The sequence below is a fragment of the Pestalotiopsis fici genome (genome assembly GCF_000516985.1).
Source record: "Pestalotiopsis fici W106-1 unplaced genomic scaffold PFICI_Scf_5, whole genome shotgun sequence".
Taxonomy (NCBI): domain Eukaryota; kingdom Fungi; phylum Ascomycota; class Sordariomycetes; order Amphisphaeriales; family Sporocadaceae; genus Pestalotiopsis; species Pestalotiopsis fici.
The window spans coordinates 1632888-1657530 of NW_006917095.1; the positions used below are offsets into that span (position 1 = coordinate 1632888).

Genomic DNA, 24643 nt, shown 5'->3' on the forward strand with positions numbered 1-24643 from the left:
TGGCCCTTTTTTTCCAATGTCGCGCATCGCTTACCCGTAGCGGCGGGCAAAGTGAGTCGTCGTCTCGCCGTCGTCGTTCCTTTATTTTTGCGACAACATTGAATACAGTAAGGTAATTACAGTCAGGAAGGTCCAAGGTGAGGTACATGGGTTAATGAAGACGTAAAAAGAGGTGGGCAAAATTTAGTGTTTAAATGTACCTTGGGTAAGGTGACCCAAGGCAATGCTCAACAAGGTAACCTCCGCTGGCTTCTTTCAACAAGAGTCAGCTGGATCAAGCAGCATTCTTTTTCTTTTCCCCCCATCACACCCATCACCAGATCGCCCAGGCCAGTCTAATCCCATCTTATCAATGCCTACTGGAAAAGTTGCGTAGGGACACACGGTATTGGTCTGGTCTCCCTGTTGTTGTCAGGCTAAACTTTCGTCATCTGTCCCGCATCGTCTCCAACTCACTGTGCTTTGCTTCTTCTTTTTCCCGCCCTTGAATGCTTTCTTTTGTTCCCCTGTCAAATTGATGTCTAGTAGAAGATTCCTTAATGTCAGGCCGCAACCTTTTCCAAGCTTCTTTATTCTTCATCTTCCTTGTCTTTCCGTAGATTTCCCCCATCTTCCTACCGAAGGAGAAAAAAAAAGTGACTGCTATTGTTGGATCGGATCACTCGGCTTGATTGGGTAACAAGCTACTTCTATTCTGGATCTCGCAGCCCGCATTGTCCATCTTTTGCGCGTCAGAGTACTGCTAGGTATTTTCAGAGGCCTGTGGGTTACGATGCGTTGTTACCATAGGTAGCAAAAAGGATCCCCCCAGGAAAAAAAAAGCACATGCACTTTTTTTTCCCCCTTGGGATCTCGACACAGGCAAGCCAAAACGATTTGACCCGAAACGAACCCTCGCAACTTGCTGGAGAAGTCCCGCAGTGGTGGTGTTGGTGGTGGTCCGAGAAGCTTTTCAAGAGAGAATTCTAAGTTTTCTCTATTAACTGGACTTTACTCCAAAGCCAAAAAAGAAAAACCAAAAGCAGACAAACCTTTCTTCCTGTGGTCCCAGACTGCCACACGACTCCAACTCCACCTGCTGCACTGGCATCCATCCACATGCAGACTGCCCAGACTGCGTGAGACTGGAGAACCGCCAGCTAGGTACGGGACGGTCAAGGTACATTAGGCCATCCAGCCAGCTAATAAGGTACCTTAACCAGCACAGCACAAGCGCTACAACGCAGCACAACACAGCCTTAGCTGCCCACCTACCTACCTACTCCATCCACAGTTCAGGTTCCAGAGTTCCCAGTCGTCCACACACACCAGACCGGCTTCTCCGACCCGCAAGTCGAATCAATTCCCATCTTCTCCTCCATCCAAACTCAATTATCTTCCAAATAACAACACAAAATCCTCTTTCCCACATCTACGTATACCATCTTCTTGCTTTGCGCCCGAGGTCGACCCTCGCCACTTTCATTTTGCCATCTGCTCTTTTTCCTTCCGTATCCAACCCATCTCTAATCGTTTCGAGGCCGTCGCTCCTCGACCCAGCCTGTTACCCCGGATGACAGGCACGAGACGGTGACGGCACCATTATCGCACGATAGCGCCACTCGCCCTCAACACCACCACCACCAACCATCAACGAATCTTGATCGCGAACAACACCACCCATCCAGCATCGCAGCACCCGACGCTGCGACGACTATGTCGCTGAGTTCGCCCACCATGAACGGCGTCATCATTGGTCTCCTCTCCTCCTTTGGGTCCGCCATTCTGATTGCCTTGATCTTCCTGGTCATCTACTTTTTCCGGTATACAACCTCCGGTCGCATCTTCCTCGATCGCATCGGACGTCCCGGTGAATACGATGACGAACAAGCATTTGCGAGGGAGGAGGCGGAGGCCCTGGAGACGATGGACGATATGCAGCGAACAGAATATCTGAGAGCAAAAGGTAGGAAGGATGCCTGTTGGCGGCCCCCGCTGCATTAACCCATTCCCATCCCCACTCGTCGTCAATGCACGCGCAACACCCAAAGACGAACAAGACTGACTCAATCCAACTCTAGCCTTTATTCAATCAAACCCGCCAGAGTCGGTCCAAACCGATATTTCCTTATCACAATATCTCGCCATCCAGGAGAAGGGCGTGTCTGCGTGGGAGTTTGAGCCAGAATTGGAAATCGCAAACTGCTTTGTCGAAGGCAGGACCGAGGTTGAGTTCTTTGATTCGGAATGTACTGTGCAGAGCAATTTGCCAGTGCCAAAGCAAAACGAGGTTTATTACTGGGAGGCCAAGATCTATGACAAGCCCGAAAACACCTTGCTGAGCATAGGCATGGCGACAAAACCGTACCCGTTATTCAGATTACCCGGTAGGTGTCGGAGGAAATTCTGTAAAGAAAACTCCACATGCTAACCTGCCATTACAGGATTTCACAAATACTCGGTTGCATACACTTCGACTGGTCACCGACGGTTCAACCAGCCGTTTAATGCGACTCCGTATGGACCAAGTATTGTTCAGGGTGATGTGATTGGCATTGGTTACCGACCCAGGACCGGCACTATTTTCTTTACGCGCAACGGCAAGAAACTGGAAGACGTTGCACACGGCCTCAAGACGCCCAACTTCTTCCCATCGATTGGTGCAAACGGTCCTTGCATTGTGCACGTCAATTTTGGACAGGCTGGTTTTGTCTTTATCGAGGCCAACGTCAAGAAATGGGGTTTGGCTCCCATGACTGGTAGTCTTGCACCACCGCCTCCTTATGGTAGCGAGCAGGGCAGCATTCTACTTGAATCTGGTCGGAAGGATGGATACGTCGGATCGCCGGCTAGAGGTCACAGCTACTCGCAATCGGTACAGACTTTCAACCGAGGACCAACGCTGGACACGGGCCATGCGAGAACGAGAAGTGGAAACTATAGGATATTGCCACCGACTAGTCCAGGCCCTCAGCGAAGTCCCACGGATATTTCCCTGGCTCAACTGGTGCCCAACGACGAGGCTGGCGAAGGTAGTAGCAGCCATGCCGCCAATACGACTGAGGAGCACGTGATTGATGTCGTCGGCCTTGGACTTCATGAGGCTGCCCACCCACCACCCGAATACACCAGCCCGGAGTCATCAGATACTGAGGAATCCCGGAGCAGCTCGGAGAGTGACCGAGCGCCGCTCATCAGAACCACACGTAGCCGAGGAGCTTCAGCTGCAACAATCAGACCATCCAACTACAACCCACCGATCCCAAGTTACAGCGATGCCGTGCGTATGGGAGCTGGCCGAGATAGGAGTCGCAGCGACATTACTACGGGCCGTGGACGGAATTAATGAAGCAGCGTCTTGTTTCAGAAAAGCGGCGGCGAGCCTATACATGCGTCTGGCGGCAATGGTGCTTTTTTGTTTTTTTCGAGGTGTGCTCAACCATGGGGAAGCGAGGTGCATTTTCATCAATCGTTTGATTAAATCATTGGGCAACGGCGTTCCGGCAAGGGGGAAATGGAAATGGAGCTCCGAAAGTTGATTAACTGTCGTTTATTTGGTTTAGAGGGAGACAATTTTTTCTGTGCGGGTGGGTTTACCGGCTTTATGATGATACCTCGAGAACGATGCTGCGCCAGGCGAGACTGTCCTTGTTCCACAGCTATTACCTCCAACTGGCGAATGGGATTAGGATGGGAGAGAACGGATTGATACCACTCCTACTACATACAGCATTGGTACGATGAATACAATAGTATTTAAAATTTCCATGTCCTAAGAAAAATGTTCATGCTATATCATGAGTTGGGGAAATACATAATCCCAAGGAATCGAATTGTACGACATATCAGGTCGTGACTTATTCTCACACTCTGATGGCTCAGAATTCGACTGTTGTCTGCTGCACATATCTCGTGACGGAATGTTCCTGCATGCTGCAAAAGGACAGTCAAAGCTAATCTAGACATGCCGTGATGATCGGCATCCAGCAGATTGCTTTTTCCCTCCATGTCAGTCTGAAACGGCACAGAGATCCGTCACGGGCACTACTTCGGGTACGCGCTGATCCTCTTTACTCGAAATTTGTGATGCGGACAAGATCTACAGTTCATCCATCAAGGGAGACGTTGTGCTGATTTGCGGGCATTGGCATAAGTAATTCATTTTCTGTGGTGGTTTAGCAAGAATTCCTTGGTCAAGACAAGAGGTCGAGTTCAATACCAAGATGAAATCTTAGAAACATTCACATGACGGAATCAGAGAGCCATGCAAATCACGGCAGTGTTGCAATAAGTTACCACTACAAACTAATGGAGAGATAAGTCACCATCAAACCACTTTGTGCAACGCAGCGCCCCGAAAGAGCCGAGGAAAATGTCAATACAAATGGGAAATGGAGGACCCACGTATGGACCCTCCAAATTACATCACTTGGGACTGCAAAATAGAGGCGTGCGCCGCTTATCGGGGTTTGGAGAGATCCGTCCGGTTCTCTATTCCGTAAAGTGCCAACCAACCCCACATTCGCCGACCTTGCAACTTCGGCTCGTGCCGCGCTCGCTCGCTCGGTCGCTACATACATACACTACACAGTATGTACGCCCATGGCCCAAAAAGTTGTCAAATCAACCATAAACAGACGGCGTAAACAAAAACAGCATAGCACAAATCTGCGCAAATTATTTGATACAATCACCAAAAGCAATCGATAAGGTCTTCTGTAGTAGAAGAGGGTCCATCAATCACAATGGTACGTTTGAGGTCCCCCTTGTTCTTTTTCCTAGCTCGCGCAAGCAATATGGTATTCCCATGCGCATCTCGTCCACTTTTGTTCATAGAAATCCCATGACTTGTCTCACCACCCCCGAGCAATATCTTGTGCCTCTTGACCCAAAGCACACAAACTTCCTTAATTCCCTTTGCTTACAAAGAGAGAAACACAGAATAAAGACTCATGCCACACGCAAATCCACCTGCACAGCCCGCGGCACGCGGACCTGTTTGAGGACTTCTGCGGCCCCCACGCCCGCCTCCCCGACGACGACGTCTGGGTCCCGCCCCAGCACCGCCCCGTCAACCCCGAGGACGAGGACGACGTGGTCCCCGACCAGCACGCCGCCTTTGGCATCCAAAAGGCCACCCAGCGCACCCGCGAGCCCGCGTGGCGCGATCTGGGCCTCGCCGCCCTCATGCACAAGGGTCCCGGGGGAGCAGGTGGCGGTGCCGGAGGGAAGGGCGGTGGAGCGGCGGCGGGCGCTGGTGTCGGGGCCAAGGGTCCTGGGAATGGGGGCTTTGTTAGGGGTTTGCCGAGGTGATTGTGAGCGCATCGTGGAATGGTATGGGATGGAGGAATCATGTCGCTTGAGACATCATGTGGTGTTTGTTGCCTCGATCTCGGGGAAGAGAAGACGAAAGAAAAGAACAGCATCGACTTTAGTTTGCATTAAAGAGTCATGGCCAGTATCAGCTCAAGGGCAAAGGGAATCATGGCATGGCGTTGATGGCGTTTACAAGGTCGGCATAGTATGGATCTGTTACAGGGAAACGAACTGGTCATGGATATACCAAAAACAGTTCAGAAGCATTGCATTTTCTATTGCGCTAAACCATATCCCGGGACATTATTCTTTCCCTCTAATTCATGTCATGTCTTGTGTGTGTGTTGTGTCTTTCGTGGCATGGGTATATCTTCCAGTCCATATATGCCAGCGTCTTCTCTGTAAAAGGGGGTAATTCTGTGCCACGAACTCGTGCGCTTTCCCCAACTGCCACTTAACACCATTGATCATTCATCTTTCCTTTTAATGGAAATAGTATCGGTATAAGCCTTTGGTCAGGTGAAGAGTATTTTGCCTGCCTTCCATGGCCTCATCAATATGCCTTGCGCCCGCCCACTCCTCGCCTTTCCTCTAGCTTTTGCCCAAGAAGCCCTCGCGCTCCATGACCTCGGGGGCAAACTTGACAAGAAAGACGGTACGGCCGGGCCACATTTCGCGACCTTCCTCTTCACCAGGCTGGCGGACAGTGTGGGCCGAGACGCGGGCCGCGAAACCGCTCCCGTCGCAGACGCCCTCGACGATGCCGGCCACGTAGGCGGCGCAGTTGAGCTGGTCCATGTTGCGCGGCACGCTGACGTAGCGGTTCACCAGGGGCTCATTGTCGATGATCATGTACTCGTCGGGCTTGGACGGGTCCGAGGACTTCTCGAGGCCGTCGGCCGCCCGGCCAAAGAGGTGCTGCCAGAGGTTCAGTTTGATAAAGTGCAGGAGCTGGATTATGGTCAGCGGCCGTGTCTGGGTTCGCGCCGGCTCGCGGTGCAGCAGGAGGTCGAGCAGTTTGAGGCCGATCGGGTGGCCGGCGGTGTTGAGTCTGTACGGGCGCAAAGCAGAGATTGAGATGTCAGTCAGGGGACATGGGTTGCAATTAAGCCGGTTTGGGTTCTTTAGGAGTATCGCAACGGGTAGATGTTGTTATAATTGATTGGTCGACCGAAATCATTCGTCAACTGTGGTTGAAGTGAAAAACCCATGACAACTCACCGCTTCTCGAGGTCCTGAATGCTTGCAATCTTGTTGGATGCATAGCCCACCATCTCAGAGAACAGGTACGCAAAGGCGGCGCCGCTGAGCTCGGCCGTCTTGGTTCGGTTCAACGGCCGGTGGTAGATGGTCTTGCCATTTGTCGGGTACCGTAGACCCGGCGCCTCTTTGCTCGAGCCGCCCGCCCCTTTTGCCGATTGGAAATTCGACATTGTTATGCTGATGTGTATTGTGGTTGCTAGGTAGGAGGGAGGGAGAGCTTCCCAATCGTCCTGGGCGCACCTTTGCAAGGGTCGGTAATGGATGGGTTGACGTTGGTTTAGTGTGGGGCCGCCCTATCTCACGCTACCTGACGCGGAACGCGCCCGCTGCAGTTAAGCTGTGGCCGGGGTGTGATAAGTTTGACGCTGTCCGGGGGTTGAGTTATATGCGGTACTTCGAAACGGTTGAAGGAATATTCAAAGTTTGCATTAGTTAGTCTCTAGTTGGCATTACGAGCATTGCTCTAAAAGTATACCCTTTTCACTCATGGAGCCTCCAGCGGTCTGTCTATCATATATATGTACATTTGTTCATGTGATTCATTTCCAGTTGGTGTAACTTGTCCATCATCTGTCTATGCTGCTGCATGAGATTCGGGCAATGGCGATGTCGGCGGTGGTGCGTCAAAAACGGCAGGCTTCTCATCCGTGACCTTGACAGATTCCAGCTTCTGAATAAGCTCTTGAGGATCAATCTCAGTATCCGAGGTGCTGGCGCGCTCCTTGTCGATTTCCTTGATAGCAGGGAGCTGGACGCCGTGAGGAGCCAGACCGCCGAGAAAGTCCTCGAGCTCGCCAATGTGCTTGCCGCCCTCTTCCCAACGCTTGGTTCGCTCTATGCGCCTCTCTTCGCAAAGCTTCATCAAGGCAGGCCAGTACACCGAGTGGTCATAGTCAAAGTCAAGCTCACCCATAAACTCCTTCCACAACTGCTCCTTGGGGACATATTGCGTCATGTCCTCATTAAACTTGAGCTTTTCCCTTGTCAGGGGGTCGATGAATGGTGTGATGAGCTTGAAAAAGCCCCAGACGAGGAAAGGAACTATGCCGGGAGTTAGCAAAAATGACAGTACCAATTTCATGACAAGTCCTTACCATTGATAATAAGCGCCTTGCCCAGTCTCTCTGGGTAGTGAGTTTGCAGGATGTTTAGGACCTCCTTACCCTGGCCGATACCAGGGGCGGTGTTTGTCCTGCTCTTGCCCGACTTGAAGTTGATCAGCAAGGCCAGAGTCTCCTGCTGCGGTGGCATAAGCTCAATGACACGCTCAACCATGAACACCAGGTGCTGAACCTGTCTTGGAGAGACTTCGGTGTTTTGGCGGCCCGGGTTCAGGTACTGGCACGGCCGGCCTTGCTTATCATAACCGATAATGATCTGCTTTCCAGTCTCATTCTCGGGGGAGATGTGGTCCGCAGTGAGCTCGTCCACGCCGTACTCCCTCCGCCAGGTCAGCGTCTCTAGGATGCGCTTCTCTGCATCCTCCTTCTTCCACTTGACGGCACGCAGATACCGCAGCAGACACTCGCGGGTGAGCCACTGCTTCTCGCGGTCGGTGAGAGGACCGCCCTTGCCCTGGGTGGACGGGACTTCAGTCCAGCCCTTTGCCTTTTCCAATAGCCAGTCATACTTGGCTTGCTGTTCCTCATTGATCACGGGCCTCTCCGGCGGCTTGCAGTGGGAGGCCGGAGCTAGCAGTGGTGTTTTCAGGGGTGCTGCCATGGTGGCCGAAAAACGGCGGGAGTGGAAGCGGAAAATATGCGTGACTTGTGTGTGTGTATTGAGCAGTGAAAATCACAGGCCCGACTTGAACGACAGATCAAAAAGATCTAAGAGAGAGAGTGCAGAAACAGCAAATCTATCTTGAAGAAGGCAAAACGGGACACGCAGACTGAATGGGTGGTAAGTGAAAGAGAAATTGGGCGCAGAGAGACGGAAAGAGATTGGAGTGAGAGTGTTTGTCGAATCAATTTCGTTAAACCCAAAAAGGCCAAATTCGAGACCCTGTTCCCGTCAGCCAGCTCAATTACCGGGGACTGCTGCTACTGGGGGGCCTAAATTTGTAAATTTTGGGGGCTCGGGGGGGTTATGCTGCACACTGCACTGCTACATAAACCCCAAGTGAGGCTAACCACGGATTTGGGTCCGAAATAGTGGCATGAACACCAAAGTAGCCCCTGGGGCTCCCAGTCGCTCCCCGCCAGATCCACTGCTTCCAGCACTGCTTCCATCCCGTATCATCGGTCGTTCTCTCGGGGGATCTACTATTTTATTCTCTGCACTCGCCTTTTTGCGCATCCGACTGTGCAGTCTTGTGCTCTTGCTTATCTGCACTGTATCGTGTGCAAAACAAGGAGAGCCACACACTGCACCGTCCGCTGGAAGGGGGGAAATATATCTCCCTTCCTTACATGCAGTACGTAACACATGTCCGCGGCTTCCGAAATATCGAACAATTTCGCAGAGTATTGTGCAAATTGAAAACACGCCATTGTTCACCGAGCACGGTGGGTGATGTCTTGGGCGATCTTTTGATTAATTGATACGTTAGAAACAGAGGCATGGCATTGCGCTCATTGAAATGTACCATCGGCACAATGAGCAGGATTTATCGAATCGGCCCAGTCCCCATCTAGAACCACTAGCAAGACTATCTAAATATATTTCTTGTGTCTAGTGCCAGCAAAGCACAAAGCCTGGTTGAACCCAAGCAGGTAGTCTTATGGAAAACGGCCTAAAGCTCAACCATATGTGACATCTACTGTAGGCGGTTGTGGTTTATATGAGAGCACGAGGCCGTTGACGGCTGCTGCTTCATCTCAGGGGTGGTCCACCACGACGCTGACTTTCGCAATGCACCCGGGGAAAGTCCCTGTCGATCTCTTTTCCACTAAAGATGCAAATAGATCCATCATTGTTTATTGATAATAACCATTTCAAAAACGGTGGTATGAAGTCGTATCTGAGATCGGCGAGGCCTTTGGTCAATCAGACCAAGGGCTTCAAAATTCGGTGAACAAATTTTAAAGACCAGGCAATACAGATTATGGAATCATTTATGCTTATTAAAACTGACCAAAGCATTCAGGGCACCACTGCTTGGGAAAATTCATGATTTGGTAATTCTGTAGACCTTGATTGGGTTTTAAAGCATGTCTTTTTTTCCCTCCACGTCTCACGCTTGCCATGGAGGTAGAGAGAATGAATATATCCACGATCTCGCAAACTATTTTTGAAGGTGGGAGGGCAGGTACTTATAGATTTGCCTCTGGTAGCACCAAATGAGCGTGTACAGATTATATCCTTAGTCGGTCATCGGTGGTTGACCCCACCATTAAAACCACTTTAAGTGCTCGACGCGTCTTAGTCGCGTCTCGTGCCTGGGAAACTTCAACACCAGACTGAAACTCAATCGCACAGGCCGATTCAGTCTTACATATTCAGCATTGTCGGCTGACCTCTCGATTTGCTTTTTTGGCCATCTCAGAGGCATTACCTGTGTGATCTCACAATGGCGGATGCAGATGTGCAGGAACTCAATGAGCGCTTTGCTCTGGGCGACAAGCCCCTCGAGCCCGACATGCTGGCCGAGCTGCAGTCCATAATGCGCCTCTACTCCCTGTCGGTCCAGGACCTGTTTTTCAAATGGGAGAGCTACTGCATCAAGTTGGAAATGGACGAGTTGAAGCTGTCTGTCGACACCCTTCGTAATTTGAAGCGAGACATACAAGACTCTCTCGAGCGTGAGTCGCGCACTCAGCATGCTCATGTCAAGACGGAAAAGAGGGCCGGCGCAACCCCAAGGGCGGCAGGCAAGGGAAACGTCAATGCCGGTGATGTGTTTGGCATGTCGGTACCCTGATATCATGACTTCAAGAGTTCCAACATACTGATATTGTCTATAGCTTGGAAGGGATGACTACTCCGGGCGCTGCAAAGTTGAATAGAAACTCATCAGCGAGGAGAAAGCCCGAAACGCCTTCGGCATCGCGGGTCAGAGGCGGTCTTCCAGATAGCTCGCCAAGCACCGTAGATCGGCATCTGAATGAGATGAATGCTACCAAGTAAGTGCACAACAGCTCAAGCAAAAAGAAAGCAAATTACTGACAAGCTCAGGGCTGCTGCGTTCAACGACAGACAGAACGCTGGAGAGGTTACTGAAGTGCTCAATAACCACCTCAAACCAGCAGAACCCCCAATCGCGCCTTACGGAGAGTCTCGCATCAAACTGACTGCTGCATCTGATATAAAGAAATTAGCATATAAGCCCCTCGCCATGAAGCTGTCCGAAGCCTCAGAGATTCTAGACGACAGGATAGATGAGTTTCAGGGCCTCGTGAGAGAGTATTACAAGCTGGACGATACGGCCTTTGGAAGTGCAGCAAGTCAAGGTACTTCGGAAATTTACGCTGTTGGCAGGATCGCATCCGACTCTCTGGAAGGCAAGCTTAATGCAGCTTCATTAGTTCTGGAAACGTCGAGACGGACAGGAGGTGGCCTCAGGATACCCCTGAATCTGAAGAGACTTCCGGGCTTTCAATTCTTCCCAGGTCAGGTTGCTGCTTTCAAGGGCACCAACACAACAGGAACCGAGTTCACCGTTTTAGAAGTGCTCCAGATTCCTCTGCTTCCCAATGCTGCCTCATCGCCAGCAACCATCGAGACGCACCGGGAGAAGCTTCGAGGCGGACCAGACGCCATGGAATCCGATGATGAGCCAGCACCCCTCAACATCATATTCGGATCTGGTCCCTATACATCTGACGACAACTTGGATTTTGAGCCTCTTCATGCCCTTTGCAGTCAAGCCGCCGACACGTACGCCGACGCCCTTGTCTTGACTGGGCCCTTTATCGATGTGGACCATCCTCTCATTGCCACTGGCGACTTTGACCTGCCAGAAGATGCCCAGATCGATCCCGACACAGCCACTATGAATACAGTCTTCAAGTATATGATCTCGCCAGCCCTAAATCGCCTGGCCGCTTCCAACCCGTCAGTAACGATCCTGCTCGTGCCGTCAGTGCGCGATGTCATTGCCAAACACGTCTCATGGCCACAAGATCCCTTTCCGAGAAAGGAGCTGGGTCTTCCCAAAGCAGCACGTATCATTGGAAACCCAATGGCCCTGTCTCTCAACGAGGTAGTCATGGGTATCTCTTCTCAGGATCCGCTGTGGGAGCTGCGATCTGAAGAGCTCATTGGCGGAAAGCCGAGCGATGCACAGTTGTTGAGCCGACTGCCGCGATATCTCATTGAGCAACGGCATTTCTTCCCCCTCTACCCACCCATGGACAGGACGAAGCTGCCCAAGACTGGTACGGCCGACGGCATTGCAACTGGCGCAATGCTCGACACGAGTTATCTGAGGCTGGGCGACATGGTGAATGTTCGGCCCGATGTCTTGGTTGTTCCCAGTGCACTGCCGCCTTTTGCCAAGGTAAGATGATGATTGTCCTTGACACCTTCCACATGACCATGAAAACTTCCCGTTGCTAATGAATACCCAGGTCGTCGAAAGTGTATTGGTCATCAATCCGGGATACCTCTCGAAACGCAGAGGTGCAGGCACGTATGCCCGTATGACGTTATATCCACCAAAATTGAGCGCGGAAGAGGTTGGAAGCGCCATGGTCAGTCACAAGGTATTTGAGAGAGCGAGAATCGAAATTACAAGGATATAAAACAGCGCATGTATATTTGGCCATCATATCATAATTTGACTGTCCGCGTTTCGCTCTCGAGACAACACATAGTCTGGACTAGTGACAAGTCAACAGCTTCATAGATTAGCTGACGACTCCGTATCGATGAAATATCACAAAGTGCTGAATTTGTTTGACCAATTCCACGATATCATGGTTCTTTGTCTTTATTTTGCTAGGGATCAAGCGACAATCTAGACTGCATTGCCACCTACCTTGAATCCACCCTTCTTCGCTTATCACTTTCATAGCGATCGGCCTCCCGCGATGAATCCCTCTTCCGCCTGTGGCCATAGTCGTCCTGATCGCGGTCTCGCCTAGGCGACCTACTCCGGGAATCCGACCGCCTTCTCCGGCGGTCGTCATCCCTTCTATCGTCGTCCCGTGGTCGGTAGCTACTCCGATCCCTTGCCGTGTCTGCAGCACCACGGTCCCTCCTCTCGCCCAGGGGAATAGCGTTGGCGCCGCCGGGGCCTTCCCTATCCTTATTGCCTCTCCAGTCGCCGTCCCTCATCTCCCGGCCCGGACGGTGATCTCTGAACTCGCCCCAGCGGCCTGTATCCTCGGACTTGAGGTCGCGGTATTTCGAGGCGCCCTTGCGACCGAGCTTGGTGGCGTCACGCATCTGCAGAGCCTTTGGCAGCAGGGAGCGATCAACCTCGTCCTCAAAACGAGCGCCCATGACATCACGGGACGCCAAGGCCCCGGCCTCCTCCGAATCTTGGAAGAAGGCGCCCTTGTGGAAATACTTGCCCATAAAGGCCATCTTGCCGCGTCCTTCCTTCTCGTCGCGCTGGCGGGCGAGATGAGCCTCGTCCTCGGCACGGCGCTCCTCCTCGGTTAAGTTGCGGCGGCGCTCGATCTCGGCCATTTCGCGCTCACGCGCCTCGACGGCCTCGCGGTCCCGCTTGATGCGCCGCAGCTCCCTCACCTTCCACGCAGCCGCCTCGGCCTCGGGGTCCACGTCGTCCTCCGTGTCCACGTCCGACCCTTGGTTGCCCCCTTCGTCCCCGTCCTCCCAAAACATGCGGCCCGCCGCTTTGGCCGCCTGGTCCTTGCGGATTTGCTCCTCAATCATGGCGTCCGCCTCGGCCTGTCGGCGGGCCGCCGCCTCCTGCTCTGCCTTTTCTGGATCTTCTTTTTGCTCGGCTGATGCTGCTGCTTGGGCGCCACCGTTGCGTTGTGACTTGGGGATAAATTTGGGACGGATCATGAGGTTTCGTCGCGGTCGCTCATCTTCGCTGCTCTCTTCCTCTTCGTCATCGTCCTCCTCTTCCGAACTCGAGCCATCGTCGCCACCCTTGTTGGGCTCTGCATCGTTGCCGCTCTCCTCCTCTGTCACGAAACCCTCCTCGGCCGCTTTCCTCTCCAACTCTTCCGTCGTCACGCGCTTTTGCAGCTCCTGCTGCTGCGGTGGTATTTTTCGAATGGGAGCATTGCTAGAGCTGATAATCTTGCCGGCTGACGATACCTTGGGAGGCGGCGCTGGGGTCTTTTTCTTCTGTTGTTGCTGCTGTTGCTGCGGCTGTTCGTCGTCGGAGCTGTCTGAATCCGAAGATGAGGACCCCCCGCGCGCCTTGCCGGCATAGTGCCGCTGGATGCGCGGCTTGATGACCATTTTTCCTCTTTCGTGGTCGCGATTGCGCGCGCGCGGCTGCTCGGTTGTGTTTGCTACTGCCAGGGACGACAATGAAGTACGAGAGCTTCTCGGTTGTGCGCTGAAAGCTCTAAATTGAATATATTGTCCCAGCCTAATATTGGACAAGGTATTATTGGAGATAAACGAGTTCCGTTTGGTCAGATGCTTCAGTTTGTGGTTCTGCGCCAGAAAATACCAAAAGTTCCGAGCGGTTGCGATTAAACGAAGGAAACTGCAGCTCGCCCATGCAGCGCGCGGCGGCTCGCTGATTTAGAATGGAGCTTGCCTACAAGGAGTGGGGCTGCGGGACGATAAGCGATAAAGTATAACATGCATAATAATGTTCAACTGGCCATGTCAAGTAAATCCTAGCCACTTGTAGCGATTCTTTTGCCGAATCACTATCCTGATCACTTGTAGTCAGCGCACGAATTAAATGTTTTACTGTATTTCAGACTCTTGTACCGGTCCGTACATGTGAACCTGGTCCGATTGTCTAGAATTATATTGCTTGAAATATGGGTTTCCTGCCTACAATATATGTATGGCATACCATTCATGAGAACGCCATCGCTATGCTAAATTCAATCATCATGGCCCCATTCATTGCTCATTGCAGCGCCGTAGCCAGCAATTAGTAGAAGAATCAAAAGCCAGTAACCTACTGTCCTCTAGTGTTGATGAGCATACGTCCTGTCGCCTGGACGAATGCTACAAGTGTCCCTTTCAGCATATAATTTTCCGAATTAGATTTGTGTCCATCGATAATGCAGCTCAGGAGTTTGGTCTACTCAGAAGACCAACAATAAAGTTGTCAACTTCGCCTATCTTGATGGGATCGCTTGATTGTGGCGTTCCGATCTTGATCATTGTTTGGGGTGTTTCCATTTCTTCAACGGGTACTTTGATAGAAGGCTCGGAGACTGGATCCGTACCATCTACAGCCTGGGTAGCAGTCGAAGATGTCGATTTCGGTTGTGCTTCCGCAGCTTGCTCGAGCTCCGGTTCGGCCTTCCCCGATTCAGATACCAGTACTGAATGAGGATCAACACAATCGTAGAACAGCATGAAAACTCCGCCTTGGCCCAGAACATCCTCTTGTGCGACTTCCCAGACGCTTTCGTCGCTGAGCCGCCACCACTTTTCTGTGTCCTCTTCGTTACTGGTCGTTTCGACTAGAGTCTTCTCCGTGTCTAGAGATTCCGTCTCTTCGTCGGCCGAGTCTGACCGTGATTGGACCTTTTCCTCTGTAGAATGCTTTCGGAAGCAAATGTAATGACCATTTTCATGCTGACCTTGGTGAGTGACGACTGCGCGCAGCTCATAAATTGGTCCGCTGATCTGTGAAGGATGGCGGTCGCCGGAGATCATTGAAGCCTTAGGGTCTGATACCCAAGTTTCCTGATCACGGCTGAGTTCATCTTTTTCGACATCTACCAAGGACTCTTTACGAAAAGCAGCCGTGTGATCAGCACTACCCAGACACCAAGGGCCGAGATCAAGAGTCCGGGGGAATTTGACGGCAGCCATGTTTTTCCACATGTGGCCAGTATTGAAGTCGAAAACAGACCGGTTGACGTGAACGGCCAGACTCTTGGGAGGTCGGGCGATTGCAACCTGCTTGGTTTTGGTTGAGCTCGAGCGATGTTGCGCCAAGATTTTACACTTCTCTTTCAGAGTCTTTTCCTCAAAATCATCCTCTTCTAATGCCTGTTCAACGGCTGCAAGGCGTGACCGCACCCCTTGCAACACGAATTCGGGTTTCCCAGTGAGTTGTTGGAGAACCGTTGTCTGGATGTCTCTCGCTTTGAGAAGTGTGCACTTGTTGCATTCGACCTGCTCAATAAACTCGATTTGCGTATAATGATCGAGCAGCTCATATAAATCATGTTGCATGGTCCCAACACCAAGATTAAGCGTGATGCAATTGAAAGGCTGTAGGGAGAGGCCCTCCGAGTATCCGCACTGAACGCAGGCAACTCGTTGCGCAGTCATGCCTTCGAGAGGGTTGCGGGCAACCTTTGATTCAGAGCTTGATTTGGAGGATGTGGTGGCTGATAGATATCCGCTATCATCACTGTGATGGCTCTCAGTGTCATCTTTGGTCAGGGCAGTCTCCAAGCCGGATTGTTTTGTTTGCCCCTTGGCAGCCTTCACAACCTCCTTCTCAATCTCGTCCAGAAGTTTGGAAAAGTATTCTTGAGCGTCTTGTTGCTCCCAGCTGTGAAGCGACTTGAGCTTGGCAGGTGTCCACAGGGTCTTTCCATTGTTCTCGTGGTCTTTGAGCTCACGAATCAGCTGCTGCAAGGTGCCTGCAGAGCCTTGCTGTAAAGATTGGTCTGCCTCCACGGGGTCGACTCTTGCACTTTCAAGATATTCTGGCAGAGGCTGTAGCGAAACCAGGCCTTGAAGAATGCTGTTTTGGAAGCAGGAATAATCTATGTTGCCTAGACCAGCTGGTGTGTGAGGATCGCCCTTGAGGAGAGAACGACCAGATAGTGTAGAAAGACTCTTCTTCCCTGCGCTCGCGACCGAGCCAATGATGCCACCCCCTGGTTGATCCATGCCTAATAGTTTCCTCAGGAGATCGCTCTTTGCAGCAAAAGTTCGTGGGCGTGAGGACTTGAGGCCCGGGAACATGGGAGGGTTGAGCCAGTTATCGATCGCGTAGAGCAGCGCAGCAGGCGTGATGGTAATGAGTAAGTCCCAAAGCAGCTCGCCGGGGTGCCGGTGGCGATGAAAGGGTGAAGAATGAAGCGACTGATAGAAGGCTGTGAACAATATTCCGGCAGCGACTATGAGGACGGTGGGATTCTTGAACCACTCCAGCCAAGGCTGTTGAGCGGACTGAGATGCGTATCTGCCGGGGGGTTCGTGATGTCTTGAGGTGTATCGATGGTCCATTCTGAGGACTCGAGTTGCGAGAGGCTTGTCGCGAGGATGACTGTGCGTGCGTGGTAGTTGAAGTAACTTCCCGATGCGCTTTCAAGATTAGGTGCATCTAACGGTTGGCGTTGGGTTGGCAGAGCACACAACAAAACCAGCCATGATCAAGGGGCAGAGTATTCGAAAGGGAATGAGCCGTGTTTAGTGTGTTGCTGAACAGGGAGTCGAAAATGTCAGAGCACGGAAGATGGTTGAAGAAGAAATAAGTGGCCTCACACACGAACAAGGGTCTTGAGGAGGCCATTGTCTGGCAATCTTGATCAGATGTCTGACCGATGGCTTGCGCGCCAATGGCCAGGGCTATCAGCGCTGTTTTTCAGTGGGACCAGTGCTAAGATAAACATATCACAAGCTTATCGACCCCGTTATCGCGACTTTGCAGCGGGGCACTGTCCAAAAATTTAGGGACTCTTTCCCATCACTTGCAAATGGGCAACGCTGACACTAGGCGCAACAAGACATCTTTGTCTATGGTACCTATTTGCGCGCACTTTCAGCAGACAAGACAGGTCCTATAATTCCAAAACAATGGCCAAGGGTGGAATCACCAAGAAGAGAGGTACGAAATACCATTTGATTGTGGAATGCGCATCTGGATTCTAATCATCTTTGCAGCTCCTCCTTCGAAGCACTCGCGCGAAGCGAGGAGAGCCACCTCACCTGGTATCGACACCGACAAGTCGCTGAAGGAAGTAAGAGCGCCGGCAGAATCCATCAACCACCGCCCCTCCGTCTTGGCTATTCACCAAAATGCCGGCGTGAGCAAGAAACAGAAGCGCGGGAGAGCGCAAAGCTCCAGGGCCAAGAAGAGACAGGAAGATGCACAGGACAAGGCCATTGCAATTATCGAGCGCACTGAGAACAAGGTCGAAAAGAGCAAAGACAGCTCGAGGAACATTCAGAGGCGGCGCAAGGACTGGGACGACGTCAACAAGTCGATCCCTGTAACACAAAATGCCTTCGGCAGTTTACAGGATGAGAATGATGACGATGACCAGAGCGAGAATTCCGAGCTGGACGATGAGATGAGCGAGGTCAAGCAGGCGAATACTGCTGTGCTCGCACAGGTCCCACAAATCCCAGCAGCTGTGATGGACGACGACGACGACATATTATAGTTATCACGTATAAGTGGCTGCATTTTGTTGGGCGTTTGGAGTTCATAATGGGCTGTCATGATATAAAGACTCAAAATACCAACTATAGTTTGTGTTCTTTTTTCAATAATTGTCTGTACCTGGAGCCAGCCGTTGAGGAACATTTCCGATAAGCGATAAGCTTTTCCTGGGAATCTAATTTAGCCACTGGCAGCTTTTGTTACTGCTGCGGAACTACGCGCGCACCCCACCGGCTTCATCCGCAGCGCTTCCCATCATCTTTCTAACCTTTACAGAGTACTTCGATGTTTCCAACTGCATGATCATTGTTTTGCATCACAACACCACCACAAACCAGCGCTCTTTTTATTTCTGCAGCGTCGACCTCCTCGACCGATTCGCATAAAGAAAGCCTGTCTAGTCTGTACACCGTAATCTCACGAACATCTGCTTTGTACACAACTCAAAGTTTCCCATTGCGACCAGTCACAATACCGCCAAGATGCCGAAAGCAGAGGCCGGTTCAGTCAAGGCGCTGAACAATAAGATGAAATCCAAAGGTCTTCAGAGGCTGCGATGGTACTGCCAGGTCTGCGAGAAGCAGTGCCGCGACGAGAACGGCTTCAAGATGCACACACAGTCTGAATCACATGTGCGGCAGATGATGGTCGTGGGCGAAGATCCCAAGAAGGTCATCAATGAGTACAGTCGACAGTTTCAGCGGGACTTTATGCAGCTGCTGCGCACTGGCCACGGCGAGAAGCAAGTCAACATCAACCATTTCTACCAGGAGTACATTGCCAACAAGGAGCACATTCACATGAATGCTACCAAGTGGCCGAGTTTAACCGAGTTTGCAAAGTATCTCGGCCGCGAGGGCATCTGTAGAGTGGAAGAGAATGAGAAGGGCCTTCATATTGCATGGATCGACGACTCTCCAGAAGCCATGAGAAGAAGAGAGGCGGTGCGCCGAAAGGAAGCGCAAGACAAGGGTGATGAGGAGCGAGAGCAGCGAATGATCCGGGAACAGATCAAGCGGGCACAAAAAGAGGCGGAAACAAAGAGAGGCGCTGCGGATGACTCTGAAGAGACGGAAGCACGGGAGCTGAAGCGAGATGAGGGCGAGAAGATTAAGCTGTCTTTCGGTGCCAAACCCGCCACACAACAAGAAGCAAAGTCGGAAAGCCCTTCCAATGCTGAAGACCCGGCCAAAAATGCGGCTCAGACCGAAAGTGCATCTGAGACCAAGTTGGATCCTCCGTCGGCTCCGATATCCTTAAAGTTAGGCGCAGCAAAGCCTCAACCCAAGAATGTGTTTGCTGCTGCCAAGAAGAATGCTCTTGCTGGCGGTGCCAAGAAACCCAACCCTTTCCAACAAGAAAAGAAGATGAGCGAGGCAGAGCGCATCATGAGAGAAGAAATGGAGAAAAATAAGAAGAGATCCAGCTCTGGCTTTGGAGGTTTCTCGATGAACAAGAAGCCGCGCACAGGCTAACGTTCAGTATAGACAGAACCCGGCGTTTAGCGATGCATTCTTGAGGTTTTCAGCATTATGTATATCGGCGTTCACGGAAGAGCTTAGTAAAATAGATACCACTTTGTACCAGACATTTAGAGCATATTAGCGAAGATGATTCGTAGAACTAAACCAAGCTTGATAAACTGATGTGGATATACCCATCGTACCCCATCACTCTTCTTTCATCACTTACATGACCCCGGTTGCGATTTTACACGCGCAGAGCCTTCACAGCAGCACTACATCAAGGTCTCCCAGACCATGTCAACATGTGAGTGACCTGTACTCAGGTGCAAACCTAGGTTAGATATCAGGGCCTTCATGGAGGTATTGAGAACTTGTTCAAATATCAACTATTCTAAATCCTGGCATGTGACTGTTGCTGAGCGGCTGCACATATTAGTAGGATAGCGAATTAACATAGTCGTTGTTCAATGATTTACAGCAGATTAGTGTCTAGAATGCAATATTCGATGTTCGATAAACTGTTTGGGGTTCTTCGGATTATAGAGCGACCAATAATAGATTGAGGCGAGCTTCAGGGTATGTGCCAAGGATGCTAAGCCAAATGTGGATAAAAGCAGCTGCCAAAGACCCTCAGCTACGCAAGAAATCATACGAGATCTCCAAATAGCGTAACAGTGATATCGGGAACAGCAGGGGAGATAAAAACCCAAACCAAAAAAAAGTGTCGCAACACCACCTCTACCTTCAAACAAGCACAAACAAATCACCAGTCACTGTCGGGAGATATCATCAATCAGTAAGCGCGTTACAAGACTCGATCACAAATCAGTTCTACAACACAGGCCAAGAGACACAATGAATACTGTAAGTAATGGTCCATCCACCGGAGGCCAGCTTGCTCTGTGTACGTGCTGACGTCTTCTAGATTCGATCTTTCTGGTATGTTAAACATTGCCGACCATGACGACAGATGACAGTTATCTGACTGCGATTGACATGCTAGGCTAGGATGGGGCTCCCTCTGCGTTGGTAAGTGAGGGAGGAAGCTCGTGGCATCGCCGTCGCTAGACTAACATTTATCATAGCTGGTGGTGGTGCATACTACTTTGCCAAGCAACAGATCAATGCCGACCGCGCCCAGCGACTTGAGGACTCGCGAAGAAAGAGACACATGATTGACTCTCTCGAGCACTCGCAAAACGTACCCAGCCACCCCGGATCCTCTTCCACCATGGGCTCTTCTCCTGCAACGACCAACGGTACATCGCCGCGAACCGACCCGTCCGGCTCCCCGAGTCAAGAGGCAGGCACCGATCCAGCGCCTACGCGACATGCCCCAGCTACTGAAGGACAAAGAGTGTTTGAGAAGAGTAAATACGAGAGTACTACGCCTTTCAAAAGTCAGAAGGGGGATCGATTTTCGTAATTTGGGAGCATACGCCTTGTAGCATACACCCTGTACAATCACAAAAAGTGCGCTTTTGAGACGGAGAATATTGCTAGGTCTTGCGAATAGTTACACATTCGGCATGTAATTATCCGATTGCTCTGGTCAAGGAGAGTGGCTCTCCCAGAATGAATATTAAATAGGTGAGGATGGGGAAGGGCAGGACAGCTCTGTTTTGCAAATGTACTACTATTATCTTCTCAAACTCTTGAGTGACTCTTAAGAAATGATAGCAAAGCAAAGACCGTATATAGAACTCCCAATCAACCATTGCTCGTGGTTTTTTCGACATGCGTCACCAGTAAATGCGAATAGAATCTGATTCATGCGATACCTATCTCGACGTCATCTAGAGACTCTGCCTTAATCTAGTACCTAAGCTGAACGGAGCACCCCCAAAGTCCCTCGCAACCGAAGTGGGGCACGCGGGATTAGGTCCGTCATGCTTGCTGTACGTACCGTGAGCATTCACCTTAGCTCAGCAGTTCAGCTTACAGTGACCATCGGAATTGCCTAAGTGTTTTATGGCAAGTGACACGATCATGTAGTCCTATAAGGTAGGCTTTGTTTTCTTTGGTGCATCGAACTTGAATAATCTGCAGGCACGTCAACCATCACCAGCTCAAAGGAGCACGTGTGATGCTTGATGGGTTCGTATCGTGTAATCAAGACAACTGACTTCAAGCATATTCACATCAGGGTAAAACTCTACTATTTTTCGACCGAGAGTAGCCATCTTGTGGCACATACAGCCAAGAAATTAATCAAACGATCGATCATTCAATAGATAAGCAACTCTCTTTTATCATTTTATCATTAAGATATCTTGTCAAGAATGCCTCACTCATAGCCTGGAGGGCATCTCTCTACTTCAAGTTTCATATCCATAATGAGGCTGAGCTCCGGGCAATATTCAAATATGGCCTTTCGCTGCGCAGGGTCTTTCCACACAGTGTCATTCCACACAGTGTCAGGCAGCACGCTGCCGCCATCTCGCAAATAGAAGCCCATAACACCAGCGACATAAGCATGCTCAATGGCAAGTTGATCCTTTAAATCATATGCCACCCGGGCGCCTGGTAACGTCCTTATCTTGTTTCCGAACCACTCGTCTTCGGGCCATGAATCATTGACGCGCCTCTGAGACATCAACATAGTCTTTATAGTTGATACCTTACGGAGAGACAGCCCACCATTGCTGAAAGCTTTATCCTCTGGTGATCTTGCGGGTACACTTTAGTTCACATGGGTCTCTTCTATATTGCTTGCGATAGAACTTACCCCAGCGTTCCCACCCAATCCCAACCTAACCAGTCGTTGAGACTTGACCCCGAATTTGCGCACAGAATGCTATCAGCGTCATACCGTAACAGCCACTCCACGTCAGGCAGAAATTCCTCGTAAAACCGTCTGTCAGTGAGAGCTCGATAGACGCCTTCCTTGCTTTCGATATACCAAGGCTCGGGAAGGGTCATGAGTTTCAGTTTTCCCAGAGCCTGCTGGTATCTGGTGGAATGACTTTGACTGACACTCGAGACTGACTCGCTGGATCCGATAAAGACAAAATGCCAGTCGGAAGGTACCACGGAAATCATATGAAGGAGTTGTGGGACAAGGTATGGTAATGGGCGAGGTTCGATTAGAAGGACGACCTTAGATGTATTGTAGACGGATCGAGTATCTAAGACAGCATCAGAGACTTTTTTTTTTTTTCTCAAAACCGCTCTTCATATACAGCGAAGATTTCTATTTGGCCATGTAAGACCTACTTTGGAATGATGGTATTTGAGGTCGATGATACGGAATAAAGCTTATGGTATACCGTCTAAATCAGAAGTCAAATAAGGAACTTGAGTATTCATTGGAACGTGGTGGGCATACAAGATGGCTAGCGACAATACCAGAAGCGTTGTGAGCCTTGTCAATGTGCGAATGCCCACGAATGGCGAGCTTCTAGCAGCAAGGACCATAGCTACGATTGCGGTTGCGGTTGCGGTAACACCGCATGGAAAAATCGCGTCGCCTGAAGGACAACTGATCAGAACATGAACACCAATGAGAGATTATTGGCCATGGAGAAAGGTATACATATTTTGGAGTTCCAGGCTTTGCGGTATGTTGTCTCGAGAAATGTGGAAAAAGAACCACTCCTAGAGTATCCATTAAATTGGGCAATTGAAGGTTACTGAAGACGCAACATGTTAGTTAGAATCAAACCTGCAGGTACCGCTTGGCGATCCGTGCATATAAGGAGCTGCATTATGTGAAGTGAAGTTGAACAATGTATTGTTGCTGTTGGACCAACTAACCTAGTAATGATGCTTGGAAACAATTCAATAGCCAATGGTTTGATTCGGACATGGTTCTACATATCGGCTCCTCACCGAACTATCCAAAAGTTACAAAGCATGGCGGCCCTGTTGCAATTCTATAAGCCTTGGATCCTGGATAGGTAGCAATGTGGACGCTTACCACGGCTTCAATCCATACGACCAATATGATTGGCATCAGTAACACTTTCAGTAGTTTTTTTTTTTTTTTTCAAATTACTATTATATTTCACCAGACTATATAGCAATCATCTGGTATAAACTTTGCAGCATCCATAGCCAGTATCATTTTAATCTCCGGACAGTAATTCCAGATATGATTCCTCAGCTCTGGCGTACCCCAGATATCGCTGCCAAAAGTCGTTCCGCTGCCTCCAATATGGTAACCCATTGGCTCGTAAAAAGCCGAATGTGAGTCTTCAGCGCCGTCAAGAAAGTTGCCATGTACTGAACTTGGATCCGCAGTCACACCAGCGTAAGTCTCCCCAGCAAAACTCAACGACGTTGTAAAGTTGGCCATTTTTGCGCCGTGTCGATGAGCAAGTCTTTTTGAAAACCACACATCTTCGGGTTCAGATCCGTCCACCCTAGTTTGGGTACGTAAAACCTCAATGATACTGCTGACACGACGCAGAGATAGTCCACCATTGCCTCCATAATGATGACTGACGTTCCATGGTGCACCGATCCAGTCAAATTCAAGATAGTCGTCGATACTTCGACGACTATTGGCGCAAATGATACTGTCGGTCTGGAATACCAAAACCCATTCGGCTGGCCGCAGTACAGTTTCGTATAACCAGAGACTAGTCAGGAATCGACTAATCATTTCTTGACTGGCAGTACTCATATTTGACGGGATATATTTCAAGTCGAGCTTGCCGTTGGTAACATGTTCACGAATTGCGGCAGACTTATTGATATGTGCAACTGAGTCAATCGAACCCATAAACATGAATCGCCAATCTGGGGGTAGGACATAGATGAAATGTAGTAAGAGGGGCGCAAGACTCGGCATAACGCGATCCTCAATGAGCAGAGCGACTTTGCTGGCATTATATGGTGTTTCTGGCATTCTTGATTGTTCATAATCGTTTTTGGACTTTGCAAGCATATCCACGGTCTCGTACATAGCCCATAGACCTGTTAACCTAAATCTCTTTATAAGCATCATACACCATGAACATTGACAAAAAGTTGCTTTTACCATAACACAAAACCGCACATTCGTCGTATACGCTTATTTCCAAGCATACCTAGTGTATACATCATCGCCACCAGCTTTCCCGTATGCCTTTTGCATTTACTGGAGTCCAGTATTATGAGTCTAAGAATCTTCAAATCCCGATACACAGTGGAGTAGGGAAAGACTCTCAAAGGAGAAAAGCCAGAAAAAAAAAAAAAAAAAAAGAACTCTCACTTCAATTCGATAGCA

General features: G+C 50.3%; 12 protein-coding genes across 12 annotated transcripts; 6 read left to right on the plus strand and 6 right to left on the minus strand.

Moving 5' to 3' along the window:
- Positions 1–1695: 1695 nt before the first annotated feature.
- Positions 1696–3325, plus strand: PFICI_07811 (Protein ssh-4; the record flags this gene model as incomplete). Its single annotated transcript, XM_007836392.1, has 3 exons — positions 1696–1945; positions 2061–2366; positions 2424–3325. 3 exons carry the CDS (start codon positions 1696–1698, stop codon positions 3323–3325), a joined length of 1458 nt encoding a protein of 485 aa, XP_007834583.1.
- A 1399-nt stretch (positions 3326–4724) lies between these two features.
- On the plus strand, positions 4725–5292 carry PFICI_07812 (uncharacterized protein; the record flags this gene model as incomplete). Its single annotated transcript, XM_007836393.1, has 2 exons — positions 4725–4727; positions 4921–5292. The coding sequence occupies 2 exons, from the start codon at positions 4725–4727 to the stop codon at positions 5290–5292; spliced, it is 375 nt and encodes a 124-aa protein (XP_007834584.1).
- Positions 5293–5886: 594 nt separating this feature from the next.
- On the minus strand, positions 5887–6728 carry PFICI_07813 (uncharacterized protein; the record flags this gene model as incomplete). The annotated part of the gene is made up of 2 exons (XM_007836394.1): positions 5887–6346; positions 6517–6728. 2 exons carry the CDS (start codon positions 6726–6728, stop codon positions 5887–5889), a joined length of 672 nt encoding a protein of 223 aa, XP_007834585.1.
- A 404-nt stretch (positions 6729–7132) lies between these two features.
- Positions 7133–8280, minus strand: PFICI_07814 (uncharacterized protein; the record flags this gene model as incomplete). The annotated part of the gene is made up of 2 exons (XM_007836395.1): positions 7133–7599; positions 7653–8280. The coding sequence occupies 2 exons, from the start codon at positions 8278–8280 to the stop codon at positions 7133–7135; spliced, it is 1095 nt and encodes a 364-aa protein (XP_007834586.1).
- Positions 8281–10069: 1789 nt separating this feature from the next.
- On the plus strand, positions 10070–12242 carry PFICI_07815 (uncharacterized protein; the record flags this gene model as incomplete). Its single annotated transcript, XM_007836396.1, has 4 exons — positions 10070–10407; positions 10464–10622; positions 10675–11998; positions 12069–12242. The coding sequence occupies 4 exons, from the start codon at positions 10070–10072 to the stop codon at positions 12240–12242; spliced, it is 1995 nt and encodes a 664-aa protein (XP_007834587.1).
- A 232-nt stretch (positions 12243–12474) lies between these two features.
- PFICI_07816 (uncharacterized protein) lies at positions 12475–13881 on the minus strand (the record flags this gene model as incomplete). The annotated part of the gene is made up of 1 exon (XM_007836397.1): positions 12475–13881. The coding sequence occupies one exon, from the start codon at positions 13879–13881 to the stop codon at positions 12475–12477; it is 1407 nt and encodes a 468-aa protein (XP_007834588.1).
- A 795-nt stretch (positions 13882–14676) lies between these two features.
- On the minus strand, positions 14677–16806 carry PFICI_07817 (uncharacterized protein; the record flags this gene model as incomplete). Its single annotated transcript, XM_007836398.1, has 1 exon — positions 14677–16806. One exon carries the CDS (start codon positions 16804–16806, stop codon positions 14677–14679), a length of 2130 nt encoding a protein of 709 aa, XP_007834589.1.
- A 570-nt stretch (positions 16807–17376) lies between these two features.
- On the plus strand, positions 17377–17966 carry PFICI_07818 (uncharacterized protein; the record flags this gene model as incomplete). Its single annotated transcript, XM_007836399.1, has 2 exons — positions 17377–17407; positions 17464–17966. 2 exons carry the CDS (start codon positions 17377–17379, stop codon positions 17964–17966), a joined length of 534 nt encoding a protein of 177 aa, XP_007834590.1.
- A 481-nt stretch (positions 17967–18447) lies between these two features.
- On the plus strand, positions 18448–19440 carry PFICI_07819 (uncharacterized protein; the record flags this gene model as incomplete). Its single annotated transcript, XM_007836400.1, has 1 exon — positions 18448–19440. The coding sequence occupies one exon, from the start codon at positions 18448–18450 to the stop codon at positions 19438–19440; it is 993 nt and encodes a 330-aa protein (XP_007834591.1).
- Positions 19441–20286: 846 nt separating this feature from the next.
- PFICI_07820 (uncharacterized protein) lies at positions 20287–20857 on the plus strand (the record flags this gene model as incomplete). The annotated part of the gene is made up of 4 exons (XM_007836401.1): positions 20287–20295; positions 20357–20370; positions 20435–20460; positions 20517–20857. 4 exons carry the CDS (start codon positions 20287–20289, stop codon positions 20855–20857), a joined length of 390 nt encoding a protein of 129 aa, XP_007834592.1.
- Positions 20858–21718: 861 nt separating this feature from the next.
- PFICI_07821 (uncharacterized protein) lies at positions 21719–22848 on the minus strand (the record flags this gene model as incomplete). Its single annotated transcript, XM_007836402.1, has 4 exons — positions 21719–22100; positions 22160–22559; positions 22648–22703; positions 22760–22848. 4 exons carry the CDS (start codon positions 22846–22848, stop codon positions 21719–21721), a joined length of 927 nt encoding a protein of 308 aa, XP_007834593.1.
- Positions 22849–23437: 589 nt separating this feature from the next.
- PFICI_07822 (uncharacterized protein) lies at positions 23438–24511 on the minus strand (the record flags this gene model as incomplete). The annotated part of the gene is made up of 2 exons (XM_007836403.1): positions 23438–24359; positions 24465–24511. The coding sequence occupies 2 exons, from the start codon at positions 24509–24511 to the stop codon at positions 23438–23440; spliced, it is 969 nt and encodes a 322-aa protein (XP_007834594.1).
- Positions 24512–24643: the final 132 nt, after the last annotated feature.